General features: G+C 36.3%; 1 protein-coding gene across 3 annotated transcripts in view; it reads right to left on the bottom strand.

The window, feature by feature from the left end:
• The window catches only part of LOC106462350 (monocarboxylate transporter 10-like), a 94,795-nt gene that overhangs the window by 25,012 nt on the left and 42,104 nt on the right, over positions 1-27,679 (bottom strand). For 2 of the 3 annotated variants that reach the window (XM_013922263.2, XM_022389599.1), the window contains exons 5-6: positions 12,602-12,721; positions 8,745-8,849 (exon numbers count right to left, since the gene is read on the bottom strand). In XM_013922263.2, coding sequence (XP_013777717.1) covers positions 8,745-8,849; positions 12,602-12,721 — 225 coding nt within the window. The remainder of the gene's footprint in view (positions 1-8,744; positions 8,850-12,601; positions 12,722-27,679) is intronic. The other variant, XM_022389600.1, reaches the window with a different exon arrangement.

Here is a 27,679-nt window from a genome sequence, read left to right as displayed (position 1 = left end):
CAGTTTGTATGCATTCTTAGCATAAACATATGGTCCAGAAAGTTGATCAAATTACCTTGTTCTAGTTGCTTTGTTCCTTTGTTCTCTATAATACTAGTAGATAATATTTATTCTATCTGAGAGGATACTGCAGTAATATACATCTGGGTTGATGTTGTCTAAATGTAACAGCCAACAAATGCTATGAGAGAACAAAGGTCATGAGCTGCTGCTGTCAACAGGACAAAGAAACTTAGTTTATCTGTTGAATTCAGGAACATTTTTTTTGGTTCAGTTTTACCTAGAATTGTTTGAGTAAATACTTGTATTCAGATAACTGTACTTAGTTTGATGAAGTCCTTCCTGAGAAAAAGAGAACTGTGAAACTATGCACACTCCAGTGGAAGTGGCTGTAATTCTGACTGTATAATTGCATGATGCATTTACTTTTGATTTTCTAATAATAAAAACTGTTTTCATTTTTACCAACTTTATCCAGCCTCATTATTTTACATACATTATGAAAACTCAGTCAAGTTATAGAATTACTATTTTTATTTCCTGATTGAATTTACTATTATTAGTTTGATACTTGTTGAGAAATCAGTTTTTACATGAAAATACCACAAGAATGTGATAAAACATTTGCAGTCAAGTGTGATTTTGATAACTTTTATTAGGCCTAAAAAGCCACACTGTTTTCTCAGCTTAGACATTTAACACACTGCAATAAAAGATAACTGATTGATAACAGTGCAATTAAAGGAAATTTTGAGGCCAACCCAATAGCAATACTTCCACATAAAATTTGACTTCTGAATTTACTACATAATATTTTGACCACTACTGGAGGAACAATTCACAAGATTATAATGTTTGACCTATTTACAATGCTAATTTGACCTTTAACTAATCTGGGTATAAATTATTTACCACTCATAATATGATCCAGTGGCAACCAATTCCAATTGAGTATTTTGTCAAGAGCATATAGCAACCATCCTATATTCTCCACACTTTTGAAACCAAAATTTAAGTTTTGTGGAGAACAATATCAATGGATAACCAACAGCAATCTTACAAAGAAAAAATGCTACACCTGTACCACTAGGAAATGTTAACATTTTCTTAAATCTAAAATGTATTTCCAATAATATGTATCTCCTCTCACACTAAAGCTATTACTCAACTGTTAGCGTTTCTTCTCCTTTGCCCATCCAAACACTGGTTTGATTTTTTCTCACTTGTTCCAGTCTTTTATTCCCCATTTAATTGCCCTCTCCACCTATGTCATTGCACTCTCTATCTCGATACTATATATATATATAAACACCTTCTTTAGGTAATATTGTCACTTTTTCAAGACTGACCCAATTCACAGTCTCTAACTCCAGTTCTTAGTGGGGAGGAAGGTCAGGAGAGTGGGAGAAGATGCAAGTATTATTGAAAATACATGTTCGATTTAAGAAAATGCTAACTTTCAAACCATACTTACCTCTTCTCACACTACAGCTAAAATCCCACATTGATAAATCAGAGGGGCCAGTGAGAGCATTATACATACAGAATGATCTGCATAGATCATGGGTGTGCCAAAAGAAATAGAAGATTAGCACCCTAGTGGGGAAGTCACACTACATCCAGAAGAAATATGCTCTTCACCCAGAACCTCATTCATGCACTGCTAAGGTCCCACTGCTTAGGGTCAGAAGTATAAAGTGATGGCTCCTTAATCCCACATTGGTCGCTAGGGCATTTGGACTGCAATATACATATATATATATATATATATTTGTGAGTGGATCCCAACCAGTAGTTATAGAGTGATGCATTATGAGCCACTGGAATCATGACATAAAGGTAAGCAACACTGAAGTGGACAAACCCTCTCCTCAACGTGAAGGAGTTCGAAAGGCAACACCCCAAACTCGGAATGATGGGATCCTGTATGCCATATTCAACCTGAGGAAACATAATTTTTCCGGTCTGGAATTATGAACCCTCATCCTTACTCCCCAACTGTGTGGGCAAGGTAAATTACACTTGTCCCCAGAATTACGAGGAAGATGTGGAACAAATTGTGCTCAACCAAGGACCCAGGATGGAACCACTCTGCATTCAGAATTACAACAATGGAACCTCTTCCAAAAACAAGGGCCACACTAAACCCAACCGGACAGATGAGCATCAAATCTGATCCAGTATTATATGTAGGTTCCTGCACAGGTTAGTGCCACTCCTACTAACATTTTGGTTATGGGTAGGAGGGTCCCAACTTTGCTTTCTTCCCCAACAGTGGAGAAAAGTCACTTGAACATTCTGGAGGAATAACCTCTGTCCATCAGCCCAGTAAGCAACTGTAAACCAGGAGTGGTAAGGAGTCCCTAGCTCCACTAGTAGAATATGAGTATATGGGGGGGGGATGCTTGTTGGGGAGTCCTGAGGATCAATGCTCTGGAAACAGTGCAATAAGTGGACCAAGTTCCCTAAATTTTTAAAAGCAATTCAATTTATTCAATCCACTGATCAGCAAGGATGAACAGGATCCCCTTATGCTATATTCATGATAGTTTATGAGTTGTGGTCCAGCATAGTACAGTAATACCACTTGGTCTGCCTCTAGGTAGTCTTATGGAACACCTCATTTCTACAGAGCCTGTTGCTACCTAGATAAAGTATATTGTGTTAGTGGTTACTAGTGCAGATTTGGTTTGATAAAAGCACGCCTGACTGGGCAACACTTGCTACAGAGTGGGATCATGTGAAAAAGAGATAAGGGACCCTGGAAAGGAAAGAAGAGATTAGTAATGAAAATACTCACTCCTCTTTATTATCTAGCAGTTATGGTTAATATAGCTACAGGGGGGTAGTCAAAAACCCTTAGAGGAAGATACTGCAAGATCAGGCAAATAATGTGAGATAAAAATATTGAAGGAGGTCCACATACCAGCCTGCGTAATGTCCTCCAGCAGGCAATTCAACCAGAAATGTGATGAACCTGATGATACATGACTTGCAAAAGTCTCCTTGCTTCCAAAGAGAGCCAAGAATAAGCAATATGAATCAATTTTTTCATCCACCCCATCAAAGTAACTGGGATAAATCCTGGAAAACTGAAGAGCCACAATGAATAGCTGTTGTCTAGTGTCTCTAAAAGTTTTAGTGCGGGCAACATAACACTTGAATGCCCTCACTGGACATAACAAATGATCGAGATCCGATCGGTCACAGAGGTGAGAAATAGTGGTCAGATGAAGCAGTGAAAAGGAGTTATCCCTTTACCTGGCTGCTAGTGTCTTAGATAAAGAGGACATAGGCAAAATGATAAAGCATCCTGTGCAGTGCAAACAACTCTGACCAGCAATGTCCAAAGGCCAGCAGCAGCAAAAAATAAACCTTAAGGAAAAGGTGATACATAGTACATGAGGCCAAGGGCTGAAACAGATGTCAAGAGAGTGCATGTGACTCCACATTTTTAGCTCATTTAGGTAATTGAAATGGTCTTTTGGGATGAAAGACCTGGAATGACTTGAGGAGAAAGGACAGCAATGGGGACTCAAAACTTTTCGTCTCTTTGAGTATCTAAAGGTAGCTGATAAGGCCACCTTATATACAGCAATTGTGAAAGATGCAAAACCTTTATCAAAGAGCCATGTCAAAAATTGAGCTATGGTTGGCACATCTGGACAAAGTGGGTTCAACCTCCTCGGAATACATCGATATGTGTGCCATTTCCATTGATAATTGTGCATCATGAGATGATGCAGAGACTGAGACAGGCACATGGTAACCTCAGAAATTAAGCCCCAACATTGTGCAAAAGACTGCATAACCTCCATGCTTAAAGCTTGAGCTTTCGGATGGATAGGTGCAAGATGCTGGATTGTGGCCATCTCTGTTGAGATGGCCAAAGAAGATGTGGAAGAGGTGGGCTCTCCTAAAGGTACCACAAAAGTGGAAACCAGGGTTAAGCTACCCAATCCAGTGCTACCAACGGAATGAGACAAGGGGTTGAACAAATCATTGTTAGGACTCTGAGTAACAGATGAATCAGTGGGTAGATATTGGTGCAATCCAGTCCCGTCCTGTCTGAATGCATCTAATGTCAATGCTCAGGGGTGAGGTACTGCAGACCAAAATGCTGGTAGTTGAGTGTTTCAATGAGAAGCAAATGCATCGATTGTCAGCGTCACAAACCGAAAGCCAATCCAACAGAAAAACCCTTGATGAAGCATCCATTCTGTCGGAGAATCCAGTTGAGTCAAGACATTTGATCCACCACCAAATTCATGGCAATCTAGTAGGATGATATGATGCGAGTAGGCCCTTTATAGAAGATTCAAGATTTGAAAACAAAGAGACCTGGGCTGAGTGCCCCCTTGATGGAAAATGTAAGATACCACTGTGGAATTGTCAGAGTGAAGCATGAAGACTTTGCCCTAAAAAATTCCAGACCTTGAGACATCACCCTTTGAACAGCAAAAAGTTATAAAACATTGATGTAAAGCAATGCCTCATCATCCATCCATAGGCCATGGAATTCCTGACCATTGAGATATGCACCCCGTCTCTGAAATGAGGCATCCATGAAAAGATGAATCTCTAGACGATGTAACGGCAGTAGAACACCTATCATAAGATTGTTCTGATCTAACCACCACTCGAGATCAAATATGTTTATCCTGAATAAGGAGACTGAGGAATCCAGTGGATTCCTGTTCATGATCAATTGGTCACATATAGACCACTGAAGGGATCTCATGTGCACTTGTTCCAAACAAATGAGGGATTTGAGTAATGTTCAAATCCCCAAAACAGAAAGAACCATCCACACAGTGGGAGAAGGAGATGTAAGAGTTGGACTGCCTGTTCCATAGTGTGGAGCCAGATGGGAGTCAGCTAAACCTGAAAAATACACCCAGATGAATGATATATTGAGTTGAAGTGAGAATCGATTTCTTGGCTCTTATAAGAAATCCTACCTTGGTTGCTCCAAAAAGCAGTATCTGGGTGTGATGTTCTTCTAACTGATGAGATGGTGCCAGCAGTAGTCAGTTGTCTATGTAATAGTGTGTGCACAGGCCCAAAGAATGAAAGTGATGAAAAAAAACGTTTTTATGATTGGCAGAACACATATGGTGCTGAAGATAGTCCAAAGGGCAGAGCCCTCAACTGCAGCACCTGACCCTTGTGCCCAAAACACACAGTAGGGGAGGAATCCACTATGGGAATGTGCAGATAGGCATCGGCAAAACTTAATTTGGTCATCCACAGTCCTGGTGAAAAATACCAACACAGAGTGAGGAACGACTCCATTGTGAACTTTGGAGGATCTACAAATTGATTTAGACAAGAAAGATTGATAACCAGACACCAATCTCCTATCTTCTTGGGCACAACAAACAAATGGAAATGAAACCCTGGAAGAACTAGAGTGACTTTCTCCACTACCCCTTGACCAACAAATCTTTGATAGCTGAAGAACGAAGTTCCAAAATCGAAGAACCTGCGGGAGCAAGAAACATCCCAGGTTGGGGTGATAATGGTGGTGGAGATGTGAACTGAATGATTAATCCTGATGAAAAAATCTGTAGTACCTGTGGATCCATGGGAAAGGTTATCCACATGTCCAGAAATTCTCGTAGAGCCAAGCTCACGCAGACCTCAAAGGCACAAGGTAGTCACCACCGCCACTGGCAGCATTCCAAACAAGCAGAGGATCCTCATGGACAAGGGTGGAATCTATTCTGGGTACCAATGGACTGATGTTGGAGGTTGGAAGACTCATATAGAAGTGAAACTATGACCCCTTGTAGGAGCCGAGGAAAGACGAGAAGCCAACATTGACAGGGATGAATGCAGATGGGCAACATGGATCCTTGATTTTAAAGACTCTGCAACACCCACATAAATCAATGATCAGTGAAAGGAGGACTCACGTAACTCCCTGAGGGCAGCAGCAGGTAGACAAATGCTCTCCAACAATGCATCTATACCCAACATATCCCAACAACATACCAGCCAAGAAAAGAAAGGAAGAACAGAAACTGACAATCGAACCAAAGTGGATGCTAACAATGGTCCCAACTTATCATCACATTGATGTGGCAATCACTGAGAGGATTTCAAAAAATGTTGTAAGGATGATAAATAACTAGTTAGGGTCAGAGGAATTCTAGAATCCCACTTTAAGGGTAAACAAGATGTTAGGGTGGGGGTAAGTTCCTTGAGAAATGATAAAGGAAGGCTAGTATCTGAAGATTATAAGATGGCTGAGTTATTAAAATTTGCTTTTTCTTCAGTTTTTACAAATGAAGATTCAAGCAATATTCTCCATCTTGAGCAATTGATTTATGGAAACAAGATGAAACTAGATTACTGCATTAATTCTGATCCAGTTAAGAAAAAATTGGAAATTTTGAAAAACAATAAAGCTCCTGGGCCAGATAATATTTCCCCAAGGGTTTAGAATGAGACTAAAGATTGGATATGTGAGAAACTTACTACTAATTTTTGTCAGTCCTTAAAAAGTAGGCAGGTATCAGAGGATTGGAAGTTAGCTAATGTAACTCCTCTTTCCAAGGGAGGTGATAAAAATTGTCCCAGTAATTATAGACCCATTAATCTTACATCAGTTGTGGGAAAAGTTTTGTAAAGTCTGTTAAAATATGCTTTTCAAAGTCGTTTAACAAAGTTTAGAATTTTATAGGATAGTCAACATGGTTTCACTATGGGAAAATCTTGCCTTACAAATCTTTCAATATTCTTTGAAAAGATTACTGCTTATGTAGATGAGGGTAAGGGTATAGATTTGGTGTATCTGGATTTTCAGAAAGCATTTGACAAGGTGCCACATAAAAAGGCTTGTAAAAATAATTAGCTCTATAGATGTGGGAGATAAGTAAGCTAACTGGATAGAAGAGTGGCTGGATGGAAGAAAGCAGAGGGATGTTACAAATGGAGTTCATTCAAACTGGATTAATGTCACAAGTGGGGTACCTCAGGGCTCAGTCTTAGGACCTTTGCTATTTTTGATTTACATCAATAACATAGATGAAGGAATAGTCAACAAATTACTTGAATTTGCAGAAGATATTAAGATCTTGGGTGAGGATCTGTGATGAGGATGCTGCTGGTTTACAAAAGGATTTATATCATTTAGTGAGTTGGATAAATAAATGGCAAATGGGTTTTAATTATAATATATGCAAGATAATGCATGTGGGTTATCATAATTTGAATAATAAGTATAATTCAGATGGGAATAACCTTAACAATGAAGGAAAGGGATCTTGGTGTAATAGTCGATCAGTCTCTAAAGCCATCCAAGCAGTGTGCTGTTGCTAGTGGTAGGGCAAGTAGGATTTTAGGTTGTATCTACAGAAATATTGAATACAAGTCGAAAGAGGTTATAATTTCATTGTACAGGTCATTGGGTGTGTTCAATCTTGGGCTCCTTACCTTAGGAAAGACATTGAATTGTTGGAAAGGGTTTGGAGGAGGGCTATTAGAATGGCTGTGATGGAGGGGTTGTCATATGACAAAAAAGATATGAAAAAAAGAAGAGTTAGGAGGGATCTGATTGGGGTGTTTAAGATTGTAAAGGGAATTGATAGTGTTGATGCATCATCTTTTTTCATATTTAACAATGAGAATAGTAGGATTGGAGGACACAAATATAAATTTTGGCAAGGTAGGAGTCATCTTCAGCTAAGACAGTGTCATTTTTCTAACAGGGTGGTTGGCTTTTGGAATAAGTTGCCTTCGGATATTGTAGAAGCTGTTAATTTAAGTGAGTTTAAGTTAAAGCTTGACAAGTTTATGAATGATAAGGGTGGCTTTAAGATTTTTTTTTAATTATCTTAATTTAGTTTAGAGGATGGAAAGTTGCTGAGATGGACCAATAGGTCCCATGTTGTCACAAAACATTATGTTATGTTATTTCCAGGAGCAGGTTTATTCTCTGAGAGTCTAAATATGCTTCCACCTGGTAGTGGGAGGATAAAGCATGTTGTTCTGATAAATGTCACAGACATGGCATAGCTGTCCCTTCACATAACTGAGCAGTAAACCTTCCTGTATGAACCACAATATCAGGGGATGGAGAAGAACTAAGTATTCACCCTCAGACCTTTCCAGCATCAAGGAAGGCACAGTCTCAAAAGCAACCAGAGAAAGACCTAAATCATCACACACTTAATTTACCAACTGAAGCAAATGAGCTGGAGATGGCTGATTCAAACTGGCCTCATGAGAAATTGACCGAGTAAAGGAAGGCACTGGAAAAAGTGAATCTAAATTCTCTCCAGATTGTCATGGATAGCCTGCAAATGCAGCCTCAGAGCTCTCTGGAGAAACATCACCAGACTTAATGTGTGTCTCCATCTCACTAAGGATAACGTCATCAACAGCCTCAATTGAAAGTGAATCCCTCCCATCCCTAATTCAATGCTAGATGTCAGAGTTGGGATAGACCTCAGTTGCCTCTGTGCCGGATACATTAATCCAGGAATTCATGCCGTATATTGGCTTGTTAAATGAAAAGATTTTTCGTTTGGTATGAAAATCAAATAGGTAACACAAAAAATGTTCAAAGTATCTCCAATGATTGTGCTATAAGAATGTCACAAGATAGATATTGATAAGGGGCAATTAAGTGGGGAATAAAATTAGACCAATGCTTAGGTGGGCAAAGAAAAAGAAACCCTAATAGTCGAGTAATAGCTGAGAGGAGGTAAGCATGTTTTGTAAAAACTGTATCTTACCTGTAAGCAGCAAGACTTCTTATCATTCTGATCACAATTGACTGAAAGATCATACCGTTCATGGGTATTGATTATTCCATGGTGGGATGGTTTCCCAAGAATGCTCTAAAATAAATTGTATGTTTTAGACTTGATGTTTAAAATAAATACTTTTTTTTATTTCAGTGTATTTCATTTTTAATTCCGCGTGAATACTTTAGATCTGCACACAAATTAAGAATTAATGGCTATAATTTAATGATCCAAGCAATTTGCAAACCAATTACCATAAACATAATCAACATTTTTTTCATTCTGTAATGAATTTAAAGGTTATGATTTCTCTCATTGTAGTTAAGCCCCCTAAAATAATCATATAGCTCAAATAAACTTTTTCACAGGCTAACTACAGTCTTCAAGCTTACGGCCATGTTGCGAAATATTAAACAAACATGTCAGCTTTCTTTCTCATGGGCTGAATTGTCACTTTACAATAAACACACGCTTTGACCAACCTAAACTATAGACTTGGGACATGTTGCAAAATAATAGTTCTGAAATGCTAACAAAGGATGAATATTGAACACTCCTGTCAAGATCAACTAACACTGTCTGCATATCAGTGATAATGGAGAGGATTCTCACGTAAAGTGATTCTAACTAGATGGATATGCAAATTTAAACAATTGTGTTCATAGTTGTGAAAGTATCAACAAATGTAATCTGGTACCACTTAGTTGGAAAGATGTTTATTCTAAACAAGATGAGAAACTATATACACAGGCAACCTTTCCTGTAACTTTTTATGTTATTTGACGTCAATCCCTTGGTCATCGGACCCCAATCATAAGGGAAGACGAGTCCGCTCTAGTTGCTGGACCAATCACCTCAAAGTCTACCCACATGAGTTTGAATGGATTATGCTGCAAAATCATATAAAAATTGATATCTCTAGACCAAAAGTGTGGTTCTCCCCAACCAATATCAGGGTTGTTCCTGGCCTCGAGGTTACTCCAGAGGGTTCCAGGCTTTCTAGTTCTTTTAGCTAAGTTCCTGAGATATACAGTCAGAAAGTGGCAGTATATCTACACGTGCAAGACTTGCACTACACTAACTCCATGTAAGTTTTAATTGCTACTATCCTTTCACTAATAATATTACCAGGTGGAAATATGATGTATAATGCAAAAGTCATTAAAGTTAAATAAGTAATGTTCATAGGGTTAGAAACATTATGGATCTAATATAAGTTACTGAAAGTGTAAACTTTTCTGTAATCGGTGTTAGTGTTTATCTTTCATTATAAGCCTTCATATTTTTATGTTAATAAAGTGTATATCTTTTGGTGTAGAATAGTACTCGATATCATTTATTCCTTGCTTTACTTGTAAATTTCCTCAAGTTGGTTGACTTGTGTACCCGCTTGTAACTGCATAACCTGGGTTTTTTAATAAATCTATTGTAATTGGTATCTTATCGCCCCAAATGATGCTCTCTTGTTCCCATGAGAGAGCAGCTTGTTACAGTTCAAATTTTGAAAATGACAGTAGCATTAGAAATAACTTTTAAGTTTCATGCATAACAATTTAAAAAGCAGTGATTACAAATTAAACATTGAAAACAACATAATCAAATTTAGAGGTTAAAATCTCATGATTTTGAAAAAAATGAATGTTAGAAATAACTATTCCAAGTTTCAAACAAAATTACATTTAAGAACTTTTTTTTGTCAATATCTCTCTGAGAAGTTGGCATAAGGCACCATGCAACTGCTCTGGCTCAAGATTAGGTAAAAGTGTTAAAATGTTTCTTGTCATACATCAACTGGTTATTAAGGAACAAGAATACAGTATAAGGACACTTGATAAAATATATTTTCCAATTATATTGTTTGTTTAAAATGTTCACATTTTTAAAAAGCTTATCATTTACATAATAAATAACCAAGGTAGATTTTTTCAGTTACTCATGTTGACAAGACAAGAGGTGTGCAAAACATTATAAAAAATACTAGGGTACAGCTCGTCAAAATATATGGAGGCAAGTACTACTACTTCCACCCAATAGTATACCCTAACCTCACATTTTATAGCTAACTGAACTAAATAAATTTTGTGAAATGAAGCTTGACCAACAAAGAGGCAGAAGAGTGCAGTCAAGGCAGTTAAATGTTGGTAAATTCCTTTGTGATCCAATCAAAATTTATTTCATTCTTGAAATGAATTTGTGAATATTCATAGAATAATTATTGGTAAAAATCAGTTAGATTAGCAACTTCTAATTTTGGTAACACTATGTTCCAATAAAGGCTTTTATGTCATGTTGCTTAGCAACAAAAGTATAACCTAAAGTTGTTGTTAGTCTATGTACTGAAAGGATAAAATGAAATGTATAGACAACAAAATTGAAAAAATATCTCTTGATTTTTAGATTTATAGTCTCTGTTGATTAAAAATGTTTCTTTTTTGATTAAAAACATTGGTGATCTAACAGAAAATAACTTCATTCAGAAACAATTTAAGTTTAACATTAATCAATATATTTACTTTCATGATAAATTTTATGCACTTGGCTCTAGGCTAAGTGATCCCACACTACATCTTTACTTTAAGCTTATTGTACCAACACTCACTACACTTACAAGGTTTCACAGCACACACCCACCTTCAAAACCCCATGCACCCCCATCACTAAAATCATAATGGGCAGAGAGTAATTGAACTATTCCATCTAGATAAATGCATTTTGGCTTTTACGACTCCTCCTATTTCAAGAAACCAAGCATGACAAGACATGATACACACTGGATTTTATAGAGGTGAGATGGTAAGTTAATAAAATTTGCATTTTTTAAACTTGTTTTAATTTTAACAATTTTAATATGGTGCCTAGTTGTTCTTTTGTTGTTTTATTTCCCTTGCTGCTTAATTTAAAGGAAGTTGAGTTGTATCTTTTTCAGTAATATATGCATATTCAATTGAGTACTACTGTAAGTAGTCTCAAATCATTAGTATGCGTGTGTGTGTGTGTGTGTGTGTGTGTGTGTTTTTAAGAGCAAAGTCACATTTGGCTATCTGATGTGTCCACTGAGGAGAATTGAACCCCTGATTTTAGCATAGTAAATAGGTAGATTTACTATTGTCCCACTGGAGGACAATAAATAGAATTCCACATATTTTCATTATTCAAAAGTGGACTCACAAAAATAGAAACTAGGCTTTGAATATGAGATCTTTACAATGATAGTGATGTCATATGTCTGACAAATTTTGGCAGGGCCTGAGCACTATAAAACTTTTCCTTGGTTATTGAGCAGCTTTCAGATTACACCAACAAGAAACACAATAAAATAATCATCATACAGATTAAATGCACAAAGAAATACAGTAAATGATCCAACTTTCACAGTACATATTAAAATATAGTAACAGAATGTTCACCAACCTTCACATTAAATCCATACCAAAACAGAAGAATCATAAAAATCACATTCAAAAAGTAGTAACAGAAAGAAATTACATCATTTATAAAACTTATGTATCAGTACAAGTACTTAAATGACTTGGATAAACAAAATTTACTTTTTCCTTTCCACTGGTCTTTAGTGAAAAACAAAATAACAAATGTACAGTATGTAAACAGAGCTTCAATTATTTATAAGACCATTTTTACACTTCTTTGCAAAACATACTGCTTTAACTATAAATTAAATATTTTCCATTTTTTAGCAAAATCTAAATTCATTTTTGAAAAGTTTATTTGGTTTCTTCATGGTGCAGTATTAGTGAATGTATTGAAATGTTTAGATATAAATTTATAAAATTAACTTTTGAATGTCATTAGAAGTCACTCTTATAAATCTTATAGGCTAAACCTACCTGTTCTTGCAGGCTCTCAAAAGACGTGAAACGATGAGGGTGTGCTTCATGGTGAAGGTGAAGTCGTGGGGTAAAGGTTAAAGCACAAACCATTAACAAGGCCATACCCGCAGATAAAATCTAAAAGGAATTATTCTTGTAATTTTTGTAAGATGGTACAAGCTATCAGCCAATATGTTTAACCTAGAAAAGTTTATTGTTGAATAACATAATATTTCTTCTGATAAAATACATAGTTTCTTGTTATTCTAAATAACATTTTAACACTTAAAGTATTGATGTCAAGTTCACTTTATGTTTTCACATACATTAACTTTTCATGCAAAACAAGCAGACTTACCTTTCAAATATGAAAAGCTTTTTCTTGTTGAGTTGCTCTCATACTGTTATGCTGTATAAACATACCACGAGTTCTTAACTTCTTATTTTAATATAGCATTATTGTAAACTTATCAGTTATTCTGTGCAAGTGCAGTTTTCATATAACATATGGTCAAGAAAGTCATTAAGTTGATTTCATTTTAGCTGTCTTTGTTGTCATTCACTGGATACAACACCTTTTCTCCTCATAGGATTTATGATTGTAATGTTTCACATTGTGCAAAGATGTCTACAATAATGTTCTCCAGTCATAGGTTAAGTGATATCTTGAGGTTAAGACCGCCCTGACATTTCAAGGAGTTGACCAACAGAGACATAAGAAGAACACACATCCTGAGAATATATCATTATAGAATTTGGTTTACATGATTATGATCTTTAAGTTAGTTCTGTCTCAAGCTCAAGCCCTCATTTTGGTATATGAAGTTTAAATCCTTTCTTTGTAAACAGTGATACTCTCCTAAAGTTTAACCTGTAATTCTAAGTAATTCTTACTAAATATCTTTACAAGTTTTTGATAGAGTCTATAGAGATAACTATATATTAAGGGCAATGTTCTTCATTCTATACATACATCATTTGGATTGTATTTGTGAGTTTGAATAAATATTGTTTCATTGTGTCCAATCTCTTTCTTTCTCAAATTTGTTCAAACTCAGAGAATTCTGAGTTACTTCATAATAGCATCATGGACAAATCTTTCTTTTATTAAAACTACTTCACTAGAAATATGAGTTTTTGTATGTGAAAGCTTATTAATAATATTAACTGTATTATTAACAGTAATATTAACTGACAGACTGCCAAATTTCGTGAAGATATACCCACTATATTGAGAGTTATAAGTATTAAATCTATAAAAACTTTAAATGAGTAAAAAAATAGTCACATGGTCTGCCAAATTGACTGAGCCCATATTGAAAGTGTTAATGTCATCTAGATTAGAATGAAACCTCAACAGTTCCACTGTATCAAAGTGGCCATTTTTACGTAGGTGGAGGAGAACTGGGCAGAGAACCCTTCTGTTTATGACCACGCCATTTTGCTTTACTAGAAGGAAGTCTATCAACCTCCATGGATCCTGCCCTTGTTCGAGTGGGCAGATCTCTGTCATTAGACTTAGATTCCAGCAACTGAGGGCATGAACAAACAATCATTCTGCATCTCGGGGTCGAAGAAGATGGATCCGAGTAGATAGGAGTAGACATTGACTTATCAACTCTTTTATCCACTGAGGATGAAAGACCCTTCACATGATGTTAAAAAGACTCTGATGGAGGCACAGAAAGGTCTATCTGCACTCCCACCATAGCAGTAGAGCATAGTGCAGCAGGATATGTACGAGATGGAGTAGAGGTCAATAACTTCTGAGCCTCGGGGTAAGAAATGTTGTTAACAGTCTTTAAATGTTGTGCCTCTTTCTTTTCCACCCACTTAGGGCAAGATCGATACTAAGAGGGGTGGGAACCACTACAATTAACATTCGTAGACATCATGGTCTTTACCACCACAACAAGCACAGGTTACAGAACCACAACAAGATGTATTCGAATGACTGAACCACTGTCACTGGAAACATCAGTGGTAGGTGGACATGGAGATGTAAATATCCAAATGAGAACACTGGTAGGCAGCATAATTCCTTCTTTACAAGTGGAGATATGTTACACTGCAGAAACTCCTTGGCTGGAGAAACCAGAGAGGATCTCCGACTCAGGGATGTTCTTTAAATCCCTCTCAACAATAACTCCTCATGAGGAATTCAATGTAGCATGGGGAGTTACTCCAATGGGTACATCCACAATGGCCTTTGAATTCAATTGGAGTTCACGGTGTTTTGGTGTTGATGTTTCCACTAAGATGTCCCATGAACACAGCTTCTTAACTGAGCCAGCAAGCCCCTCTAATCCCTTCTGAATAAAAAAGGGAGACATTTGCCCTAAAGGTTTATATGACAAAAAATGCAAGATCAAAAATGAGGTATAAGTACAGGAATCCACCTCGAGGGGGTGGAAATAAGTATCCTTTGAAAGCATCCAAAAACATCCATAAATTGTGATCTTTGTTGGGAGAGAAACACACATGGGAAACTGCACCATTTCTGTACCAGGTATACTCTGCACCCAGTGTGAAAATAGGTGTCATATACACAAGCAGAAAGAACACAACAAAAAGGGATAAAAAAAACACAATATATTAAAATCTCACTCTTGATGAAGAAAGTCTATAGAAGAATTATCTACAGACAGAAATGTGGGGAAAGCTAAAATGGATGTGCTCTGAGGAGTAGAGTGTGACGAACTGTATGCGGCCATTCAATTCCAGTCAAAAACCAAGCAGCACCTACAAAATGGGGCACATATGTGCAAATCCACAACCATCACTCAGTGGGATAAACCGGGTCAGGTCTTGAAAAACAATTTGCCACAAGGTGAAAAACACCTAGAATAGGCTACACAGTGTAGGAAAATGAACTAAAGCACGTCCTACCACCATAAGCTCCAAGATGTTGAAAAAGTAAAACATGATGATCCGAGACCATTGCCCAGAAGCCTGTTGCTGATGGACCAACCTTCCCCAACCTTGGAGAGAAGCATCTGTGATTCAATGCAAATCCGGACAAGGTAGAGGAAGTTGTACTCCCTTCGTTGTGCTGTCCTTGTTTAATCACCAATGCAGATAGGCTGTAAGGGAAGGAGGAAGAGTAATTGGAGAGTACAAGGGATCCCGAGCAAGATTCCATGGGCCGTGCTGAAATTTCTGAAGAAAATGCATATGTAACTGACCCAAAGAAATAAGGGCTTCCACAGAAGCCCAAATCCTCAAAAGTGACAGAATCTTTTTTGCTGATACCGAGAAAGCAGTAAATGCATGGAAAATGGAAAACACTATCAAATGGAGAAGGTTGGTTGGTTAGCATTTTTTGGCACAAAGCAACATGACTATCAGCACCAAAATGGAGAATGATGGGCCTGAAAGAGGGGGATGTCGAAAAATATACCCAAGTGGATAAGATAGTAGGTAGGCAAAACAAAACTTCACCAACTTTAGAATCAAAACAACACAAGCTGCTACTGTCAGCAACAGATGTGTGTGTGTGTTGAGAAGACTCCAGTTTGGAATGAGCTTACAGAAGCTAATCGTCCAAGTAATGGTGTAAACACAACCCTAGAGCATGCAAAAGTTGGGCAAAAGCCATGACCACCCAATAAAATACATATGATGCTGAAGCAAGCACAAAAGATCAGGCACAAAACTGATACACAACCCCATAGTGGACAAACTCAAGATAGCATCTGGACTGATGAGAAACATAAATATAGAGATAGGCATTCGAGATGTCTACTTTGTTATTCATAGTCCAGGAGAAAAAAATAAAGGATTCCATAGGAAATTGGTAAAGAACCAGAAATTGTTTGAGGTAGAATAGATGTATCACAGGACAAAACAAAACTGGAGTAAAATCCTGGAGAAGGTTGGCTGACAGGCATGATAGATCTCTGTGATAGAAGGGTCAGCACAGCCTTGGCTATATTCTGGCAGATAGTTGGATCCCAAGTTAATGGGAAGGAAATCAGTACAAGAGACAAAGGTGGATGGAAAAGGATAAGAAATCCTTGTAACAAGAATTGGTAATGAATAATCACCACAGGGGAACAAAATTGGCCAAAAATGCCTCCATCAAACCAGAAACTGCTGTCAACAATGAACCAGATTCTGAGACACATGTCGAACCCCTAGTGGTAAGAATTGGCAAAGTTAGAAGGAGAGAAAAACTGTCAAAATCCTCATTGTCATGAACAGGTTCAGACAATGCAGGAGGAACCTGAACCTTGTCGGGAGAAAAAGGATGACTCATATAATGATCAACTGCCCAATGAATGATAACCTAAAAATTTCCTGTCAAGACCTCCAGCCCTGAAGCCAGTAATGGCACTTGAAGTAGTGGTAATAATATCAGAAGTTGTAAAACAAACTTTGTAATTCATCATAAACCATAAAAAAGTAAAAAAAAATGATAAAAAAATTCAATAAACAAAGGTAAGTTAATGCAGGAAACTACTACAGAAACAACTGTATCATCTAAATAAATCAAGTAAATCACTACTTTGCAAAAAAAAGATGAAATGAGCACAATTGAAAAATGTCTGTACTCAAGCACTGCCTAATAATAATAAGTGATAGTTCGGTAGAATCAAATAGGAGTCCCAAACGTTAGGAGTGTGTGTTGCACTCCTATTGGTGGAGGGTTATCAGATGATGATTTTCATGCAAGAAGCAGTTGAGCCACATTGATCATGTGGTATGCAAGAAAATCTTTGCACATAGAGGGCAGCACTGAACGAGAATAGCTACACAGGTGAGAGGAGGTAATGTACTGTATCAGAATCTCTGTTTTTGTATTCTAAGTACATCTTTCATGTTTAGTAATCCCATTTTTTGGGAAGAAACAAGGCATAGTGACTAGTACTTTAAGCTTGTTGTTGGAAGATTGCAGTTTTGAGGCTTGCTTACAACATGTTGTGTCTTTCAGCAAGACATTTTACCCCACATGTTTCAGTCTACCTGTATAATGGGTACCAGTGGGTAGCTTTGTGATTAAACTGCAATGGACTGGCATCCTGTCCAGGGGTATTTTTGTCACCATCATCATCAGTTTAAGTCATTAAAACCAGCTATAGCTCCTATGTGGCATGTGATTGATTTAAATTAATTCCATTTTTGTATCAACTTCAAATAGGATTGAGCCCAAACCTTTTTGTACAAGGCAAGTGCTCTATAAAGTGAGGTAAAAGATTAATCCATTACAATTTTCACTGCCATCAGCACATATAAAGTAAAATCTCTCATATGCCAGGAAAGTGCTTTACCATCTGAGTTAATCCACTAGCTATCATTAATAATGCACTTTTTTTCAAACATTTCAGGTTAATCCTTTTTCCTTTTTTTTTGTCAGAAGCTTCTCCATAATGCATTCAAACAAACTGTTAAGATGATGTAAATCACTCACCTCCCATATTTTATGTATGAAAATTAAATGATTCTAGTAGATAGTTTTTTGTTTTTATATGCATAATAGGATGGAGTGAATTCAATAGTCATGAGGAAATTTAAATAATTACATGGATAAAAGATTACCATTGCTTCAAAACAGCATGATTACAGAATCAATTTTAAAAATCTCCTTTCTAAATAATTTATTCACCTATCTCTTTTCACACCATTTCTCACTTGGCCAATAAACAACATTTTGCAACAACTTTTGACTGTATCATCTAAATAAGCATACAACACCAACAAAGTATACATTTTTATAATGTAAAGAATTCATAAAGTATGTTAAAAGTGTCACATCAGTATCATTTTAAATTTATTTTACCAAAATATAGCATTTTTAAGGTCTTGAAACACACCACCTATTGTGTAAAATACAAATTTTTCACACATTTTCACAAAGATATACAATATGCTAATTTTAAATAAAACCCTGTGGAAACTGAACTTGAAATAATAACTTCCTGTTATTTTCTTAACCTAGGTATCTCATTTGCTAATGGCAATTTAAACTTAAACACTTATGATATAAGAAATGACTTCAAATTCCATATATACAGTTTCAGATAGTTGTTTCAGTTCTATAACCTTAAGAACATGTATGATTTTATTCTCTGCTTATCTTTGTTCTAAATTGATTTACTTATTTATTTCCATTTTCTAGTTAAAGTAAAATGGGGCAAGAAAAACCAACTTTTAGATGACTAAAGGTTACTTCAGTGTGCCCATACTTGCTAAACTTTTCTTGCATTTATGGTGTTTTAAATAAGCTACATGACACCTTTTCTTTGGCATCATCCTTTTTACTTCACATTAAAGGGAGGAACATTAAATAATGATGATCTTTTTTTTTAATTAAAATTTTTTTTTCAGAATCTAAGCAAATCATGTTATTTTTATTTTTTGCAAGTTGTAATAATAAAATAACCTATCTTCATACAATTAATGTAAAACCATTTTCTATATTCATTGAAGGTTTCTTTTACTTTTGAAACTTACATTTGAAAGCTGGTATTGATTTGTAGTCTTAGCAGGATTTTCATGCCCACACAAATACACATTGCATATTCTCTGTTTTTACAGATTGAGCAGTGCCAAATTCCTTAGCCTTAAGGACTTAGGTGTTGCTAGCAGTTAAGAGGATTTTGCTGCTTTACAAAAGAATTTAGATCATTTAGTGAGTTGGGCAAATAAATGGCAGATGGGTTTTAATAATAATAATTGCAAGATAACACACATGTGTATTCATAATTTGTAATATAAGTATACTTTGGATGGGAATAACCTTAACAGTATTATGAAAGAAAGATATCTTGGTATAATGGTTGATCAATCTCTTAAGTCATCCAAGCAGTGTGCTGTTGCTTGTGGTAGGGCAAATACAATTTTAAGTTGTATCTACAGAAATAGTGAATACAAGTCTAAGTCACTAGTTAGGCCACATTTGGAGAATTATATGTTCAGTCTTGGTCTCTTTACCTTAGGAAATACATTGAACTGTTGGAAAGAGTTCGGAGAAGGGCTATTAGAATGGTGCCTGGGATGGAGGGGTGTCATATGAGGAAAGGTTAAGATCTCTGAAATTGTTTTTTCTTTTAAAAAGAAGAATCCGAGGGTATCAGATTGAGGTGTTTAAGATTGTAAAGGGAACTGATAGTGTTGACGCATCATCTTTTTTCATATTTAACAGTGAGAATAGTAGGACTAGGGGGCACAAATAAAATTTTTGGCAGGATAGGAGTCCCCTTCAGCTAAGACAGTTATTTTTTCTATTTCTATTTTATTTATGATGTTTAGTGTCAAAAGCAACATTTAGGGGCAGAGTAAGGAGTAAAGATGAAACCTTAGCTACACTTCATGAAGACAGAGAAATACTTGCCAAGTTACCTTATCTGGATGATCCACATGAAATGATGTATATGTTGCATGTGACCACTTCATACAGTACTGTGCAAAAGTGTTAGAACAAGAGAATATTTTGTCATTCTTTCCATTTTATGGGGCTAATTCTTCCAAGCCATTACAGAATGTAAATTTCAACACTATGGTAATGCTTCATTGATCCATGTTGACAATTGAATTAGCCAGGGTGAGAATACTTATCATTCTTTAGAATTCTCATATACTTGTACCAAGAGCATGTCATAACGGTTAGGCTTGAATGAGCATACTGATCAAACTCAGGGTCTGAAATAAGTGTCATGGTACCCATGCAGTGTCTTAACTATATTGAAAGAAGCTATCAACAAGCTAGCATATGGTACTGGTATATATACTAGAAGAAATCAATTTAATAGCACTCCACAAATAAACCTTGATAAAAACAGTGTTTAACACTATTTATTAAGTTTTGTTCCCATGCCACGGCCCAAAAAGCATAGAGAATTGCCATTAGCGTAGAGAGTTTTATATAACAGCTTTACGTGATGCTGGTTGGACTCCCCAACAAATTGCTGCAGACTTGAAATGCTCCCCAAACACTGTCAAGTACACCCTAGCTCTTGAGACAGAGACAGGTAAATTTGAAAATAGGAAAGGAAGAGGTAGAACACCTAAACTCAATGACACTGATGTTATGTATCCTTGTTTATGAGCCTTCTGAACAGAAGAAAGATTGCCACTGATCTCAAGCATAAGATAAACGACCATGTACCAAATGACAGAAAAGTGTCCAGATCTACAGTATCAAGAAGACTCAATGAGAATGGAATATTTGGTTATGTAGCAGTTAAAAAACCTTTACTTTGATTTCCAGATATTGTCAAGAGACTGAAATTTGCTAAAAATTACAAAAACTTGACTGTTGATGATTGGAAAAGGGCATTATGGACAGATGAGTTCAAGTTTCATATATGTAGTTTAAAGCATAGGTTGTACGTCTGGTGAAAGAAAGGTGAAAGATACTTACCTCAATGCATAGCACCTACCATAAAGTATGGGGGAGGCAGTGTGATGGTTTGGGAATGTTTTTCTGCTGAGGCAACAGGAGATATTTGCAAAATAGATGGAATAATGGACCAGCACAAGTATCATCAGATGCTAATCAGTTATGGTATACCCAGTAGTTTGTGCATTATTGGTAAAGGATCCTACTACCAAGAAGATAATTACCTCTAACACTCATCCAACATACGCAAAAATTACTTAGCTAAGAAAGAAGCTGCTGGAGTCATCCAAATGATATAATGGCCCCCACAGAGCCCCAGTCTCAACCCAATTGAGCAGATCTGGGATTTGACAGATGAAAAACTTTATGGGAGTGTATTAGAGACATTTGGAATAAACTCCCAAAGGACACTTTGATTAAATATGTTGCAACAATGCCTGAAAGACTTTCTGCAGTTATTAAAGCAAAAAGGGGCACACACAAAATATTAACTGTTTGCTGAACTCAAGCAGTTCCACTGAGTTTCTGTTGTACTAAATATGAAGATTAATAAAATTTCGGTTTTTCACCTGTGATTATCTTCCATTGTTCTTTGAAAGTAGCCTGAAATGTAATTTTTGACTTTGTCCTAAAATTTTTGCACAGTATTGTAGATGCCACAGTGTATGAAGTTTGTGAATTAGGCTAAATCAAGGTAGGCAAACAACTTCAAAAGAAGCTGTCCAGTGGGAAATAGAACTTGAATCAATTAAAGTTGTAGATAAACAACTAAAAGCACCATCCAGGAATTATGGGATCATTAGATAAAATAATGTTGAAACATCAACTCCCTCTGATGAAAGTCTTGAAGAAATCAAATGATTAGACAACTGGTTAGTCTAAAAAAAACAGAGAAATAAACCTTAGGATAGTAGGTTTATCAACTACAAGTTAAAAGAACATATTGAAGACAAAAGTCTGTAAGAAATAAAAACTGATCCCAAAGGACAGCAGTGAAAGAGAACTTCTACAGTTGTGGAAACTAAGGACATTACACCTGAGACTTTGACTAATAAATTGATGATAATAAATGAATTAGATGATCCCATGAGGATGAGTCTATGAGCCCAAACAAGTCTCAGGAAAAACAAAGAGTTAAATAGACATAAGAAAAAATGAATTAACTGGCCTTATGGTGCAAAGTATAGCTGAGAATACTCCATCTACTTCAACTGAGATAAGGAGTTCATTATTTAAAGAAACCAGTCCATGAATCAATGGATTCATTAATGGGAATCATTGAAACATGCTGATAAACAAGGTTTCTACAGCTACCATTGTTTAACCTCCCATCTGGTAATGAAAGATGGAAAATGCCACTAGAGATGAGGCAAGAAAATAAATTGATTCAAATGGCAAGTGGCCATACAGTTCTAACACAAGGAAAATTGAAAGTTTCCTTCTCTGTGTGAAGTTAGTCTACAAAGCATGATGTTTAGGTAATTGACACTGTGTAAAAATGCATTTTGGTAATTGACTTCATGTGGAAACATCAGGTTAAACTTGCTTCAGTTTTCACAGTCCATGACATTCCAGGAACTTCCGGCACACTATATGACAATTACACCACCAAAGGTTGAATTTTCAGTAACAAGAAGAACAGTTATTATACCACTAAAAAAAAAATACTCATACCAGAACTAATTAGAAACAACTTTAAATCAAGGAGTTAGGGCACGTAATAGCAAAACACTCCACCTCCTGAAGGATTATTGGTTTCAAAAACCCTTGTGGACCCAAAGATAAGGATGTCATCATCAGGGCTACAAACATAAAAACCATGAAGTTAGAGTCAATTATTCATGAAACACAGCATGATGTAAAGGTGTACAAGTAGTATTTCCATATCAAAGAACATGAAAGTAGTCATCTTAGAAACAAGATGTAGGAAGTTGAGTGTTAAAACTTCATATAAGGGGAGATTATCACTTCACGTTTGACCACAGCTATGAAAGTCCTACAACTAATCAACTTCACAGATTACATGATTTGTTCACATAATACTAAGATATCTTCTCCAATGGATATCATGACTTAGGCCAAAAAAACAAAATATCTCATACTGGAGATGCAGCCTCAATAAATCAATTGGCCAGAGGACTCCCAATTGCAAAGAAATAAAAGCTATGAAAGAACTAGTAGAACCAAGTGCTAGTTCTTGAGCATCACCAATTATAATTATGAAGAAAGAAGACGAATCCACAAAGTTTTATGTTGACTATTCTAAGGTGAGTGAAGATAGAAAGAAGGATGCCTACTCTCTGTTAAGGATTTACTCTACCTTGGATATTTTATCTGGGTTTAAATTAGATCTGCAGACTATATCTGACAAGTGCAAGTCAAGAAAAGACAGTTTTAATTTGTGGTGATATCATTTAGATTATGCAATATGCTTGTTACAATGAAATGATTAACCCTATTGCCAAGGGCATCCTTTACTGTGCATGTCACAAAGTTTTAATGACTTACATTCAAAATCTTATTAATCTACTTTTTGTTTATGTTATACCAATTATCATAGCATAAAATCATAGCTAATAATCCATATTTTAATAGTATACAAGTTTTAAATTCTTAAATTTATAAAGGCAATATTTAAAAATATCCAGAATTTGCCCTAGTGTGACATTTTCTCCATGCATCTCCTCTTCTCTCTATTTTATCCACCACCAATAAGTAGGAAATTCAATGTAAATTACTCACTATAAAATACTCATTGCTCAGACAAACGTTATAATTTTCCTATACTGAAAATGTATTTCCAATAGGTACTTACCTCCTCTCACAAATTTAGCTATTCTCTATATCCTAGTTTTTCTTTATGCATGCCACAAACCTTCCACCCCACCCCTATTGGAATTGGAAGATTCCAACATGTCTCTCATGCAAATCGTCATGCATCAACTCCTCACCAATAGGAGCATGACATACTCATGTGACACCTGCAATTCCCTCTACACTACTCTACTGAACTATCACTTTGAAGATTGGCAGAAGATGTCAGCACAGAAGAAATGTGGGGAGGAAGGGTGGGAAGAGGTAAGTACCTATCGGAAATACATTTTCAGTATAGGAAAATACCTTCCAATACGGTATCTACATCCTCTCACAAGATTAGCTGGAATCCCACATTGATAAGGAGGAGGAACCCGGTGTGAGGGAATGACAGAAGTACCCCCTGAAAGCATCTGAAGGACACCCCTGGAAATGAGAGAATCAGATCTGAAGATCAGAAGAGGGGAACTGTTCCACTTCTGAGCCAGGTATACTCTTCGCCCAACTGTGGAATGTGTAAGATAAAATGAGAGGCGCACATCCGAGTTGGAGAGAATGTGACAGGAATGTGATTCTAACCAAAGAAATATACTGTAATTCAAATCCACAATGAGAAAAGTGGGCAAAAAAGGATGCACACCTAGATGTAGAGTGGCTAGGGCATGGTGGACTGTACTTGGTAAGTCAACTACATCCAAAAACTAGCCCGCGAGGTAACGACATCAGAGCAAGGGTAGAGTGAAGATCATACCATCTTCACCTCAAACCCAAGAACAGGGGGAATGAGAACCACTCCAATTTCCAGGTGTGACATAAGGATTAGCCTTGCGCTATCAATACGGGAACTTTACATCTGGAAAGAAAAGAATGTGTATTGCATGCAATCAACTCCCCAACCGTGAAACAAGCCAGGACCATCCAAATGGCAATAACATCTCCATAAGATAAGAGGAGGAAGAATAGCCAAGGACAGAACTGGAACATTCCCATGTACCACTGCTGTGACCCACAACAAAAACAGAGGAAATCGAGGGAGGAAGATAGACAACATGAAACCTGTGTGAGGACTTATACTAATCGTTTCACTCTATATCCAAAACCTGCCTGTGGGGTACTGACGTTCATGAGAGGGTAAAATGAGAGCTCCAATCAAAGGGGTGAACTGCATTCTGACATCTCAGTCCTTTGTCATAGGTTATCGCAAATAGGAGGATATCACATTATCTACACCTGCAGACCACCACCACCCTACTCTGTAACTGAATGGTTATTGTGTAGAACTCATTGAGCATGGTGCCTCCATGATCAACCACCCCAGCATCTTGGAACTAGAATGTGGTAAGGACTCCCATACTCCACTTGAAGAAAGGAAAAGTACAATGCAATGGAAATTCCTGAAGAATGTCATCATCTGAGACAGTGCAATGGGTGACCAAGAAACCTTATTTTGAACAGCAGAATATACGAAGTTGTTCACTCCAGGCATGGCAGAGATGGGCAACAATCCCCTTCTGCTTTATCCATGTAATCCATGAGTGGAACGGTCCAGGATGAGGTCATTCACCTACAAGCAATTTTGTGGATCACCCCTGTTACGTATTAGAATTTTGAATAGTCTGAAGCAGAGTTAAATAATTTAAATATGTTGTTAAATTGTACTTTGAATTTACTATTTAAATAAATGCCGATATATAATCAGTTTGTAATATTTGCTAGCAAGATTGATACACAGTTTTCTTTTTTAACACAAATACCTTTTAATATATACACAACAATACAATTTACAATAACAATTATTACAAATAGTTACTACAAACAATGATTTATAAACAGAAGTTTCACAAACTTACAAACAATATAAAGTTTTCTTTTTAGTCTGGAACCTCTTTGATATCTTATCGAGGGTTAACGATGAGAGAGTTAATTATGAGTTGATGTAGATACAATCTACTGGGAAGCTAGCTAGCTTTGTCCTTGGCCACACACACTAGGTTTTCCACAATGAATTTATATATCTTCATAAAATTACTAATGTCCGATGAGAATCCACTTAAGTTAAATGATTTGTAACGTTAAAAATTTAAAAATATTAATATTCAGATATCTTAAGTTTTCCAAATGATAAGTGTTATAACAATCACAGTTATAGCTTTCGAGGTTTCATATGACACTGATATATAGCGAACTAATAACAGACACTCTCCTTGGTGCATCGCGTTGGTTATATATATAGCTGTGGGAAGGATTTCTAGAAAATTTAGTCTTACGTAACAATACTAGTTAAACCATTTACATATATAGATATATTGTTGATTCTTACTCTCGAGAATCTTCTACAACTTTGGAGAATAGGTGGGAGTTTCGCAATACCTATCTAACAGTATAAGCTATTTATGTTTCAAAATATAAAATTAACATAAACAACATACATAATAAAATAAATACATAACAATAAATTTGTTACATCCCATCTCAACAGTGAGCATTTGAAGCCATGGAAGATAAAGCACCAGTCAACATGGGTATACAGTACACATTTAAAGTTAAAGAATACCTGGTCAGGCACCACTCAATACAGAGTGGTATCACACCAAAGTCTGAAGAATGGCCACAGGTGGTAGACAAAACCCAGACAAAAAGGAAACCGCAATACGATGGTGATAGTACAAGATAAACATACTGGGTGTAGTACACGTGATGGAATGCAGAATCTCCTCTATTGGATGAAAAAGACAAGAAGCAAGGGAAAAGTGAGGTGTCGGATCTGATGGGAGAACATCTGGAACAAATTCCGGGAAGAAGAATGTAGGGAGGAACAGACCAATCGAACCAAAAGATGAACCCAACTGGTAAGGGTAGAAGGTAAAAGATCACAAGGAGAGGAGGATTGCCAGGGGATATAGAGTTAGGAATGTGTACCCCAGATGGAAGCAGTATGGGCAACATAACAATGAAAAGCCCTGAGCAGGCACAGAAGATGGAAAATTATAGGAAGGGAAATAGGAGAAAAGGAGGAAAACACAAGGAACTGCTGAGGTCTTCAAGAAAAAGGAATGTTCATGATAAAGAAGAGGATAGGTAGGGTGATAAAGGGTAAGTCAATGGCATACAAATCAGACTGGCTACATCCACAGGCTAAGAGAAGAAGAAAATATGTTTTAACCCTGTTTCCCAGGGTACCCTTTATTGCGCATGACACAAGGTTTTAGTGTCTTACATTCAAAATGTTATTAAACTACTTTTGTTCATGTTATACCAATTAGAATAGGATAAAATCTTAGCTAATAATCCATATTTTAATAGTATACAAGTTTCAAGTTTTAATTCTGCAAGGAATTTCCACTAGTGTAACACATACGATACATTTTGTCATCCCTATTTTATCCACCAACCCTAAAAAATATACAAAATTAAACGTAAATTACTCTCTATAAAATCGTTTTTGCTCAAACAAACCATAATTTTTATAGCCTTCAATATTGTTTGGTTACAGAACTATCAAATAGAAAATCAGACCCCTCCTGCCACACCCACCTCTTTCACAATTTGTTGATAGTTCTCTCTCACGTTTCATTATATATTACCTATAACCAATAGAAAGTCAAGATTTTCATCTATGAAATGACGTAAGGTATAACGTGTTTTGAACAGATAATTGTCAGTTTCACTGAAAGTAGCAACATCGTTCTCGTGGGAAAGTTAACGACTAGCTTGGATGAATTTGTAACAGCTCTTGCCACATAGTTAGAAAGCCAGGAAAATTTTGAGAGGTAAGTGAATTTGTCTACTTTTTGCATGTTATTAGTCTACATTCTTTGGTGCATTATTTAATTAAATAAAAAACTGTTAATTGCTTCACTATAATTACTATAAAAAATGAGCCTTAACTCTCCTCTACAATCGAGGGCAAGAAAAAAGAAGATTGGGTAAGTATTTTATTT

This window comes from Limulus polyphemus, unplaced genomic scaffold (genome assembly GCF_000517525.1).
Source record: "Limulus polyphemus unplaced genomic scaffold, Limulus_polyphemus-2.1.2 Scaffold1148, whole genome shotgun sequence".
In the NCBI taxonomy this organism is placed as follows: domain Eukaryota; kingdom Metazoa; phylum Arthropoda; class Merostomata; order Xiphosura; family Limulidae; genus Limulus; species Limulus polyphemus.
This window is presented reverse-complemented; position numbering and strand designations above follow the sequence as displayed.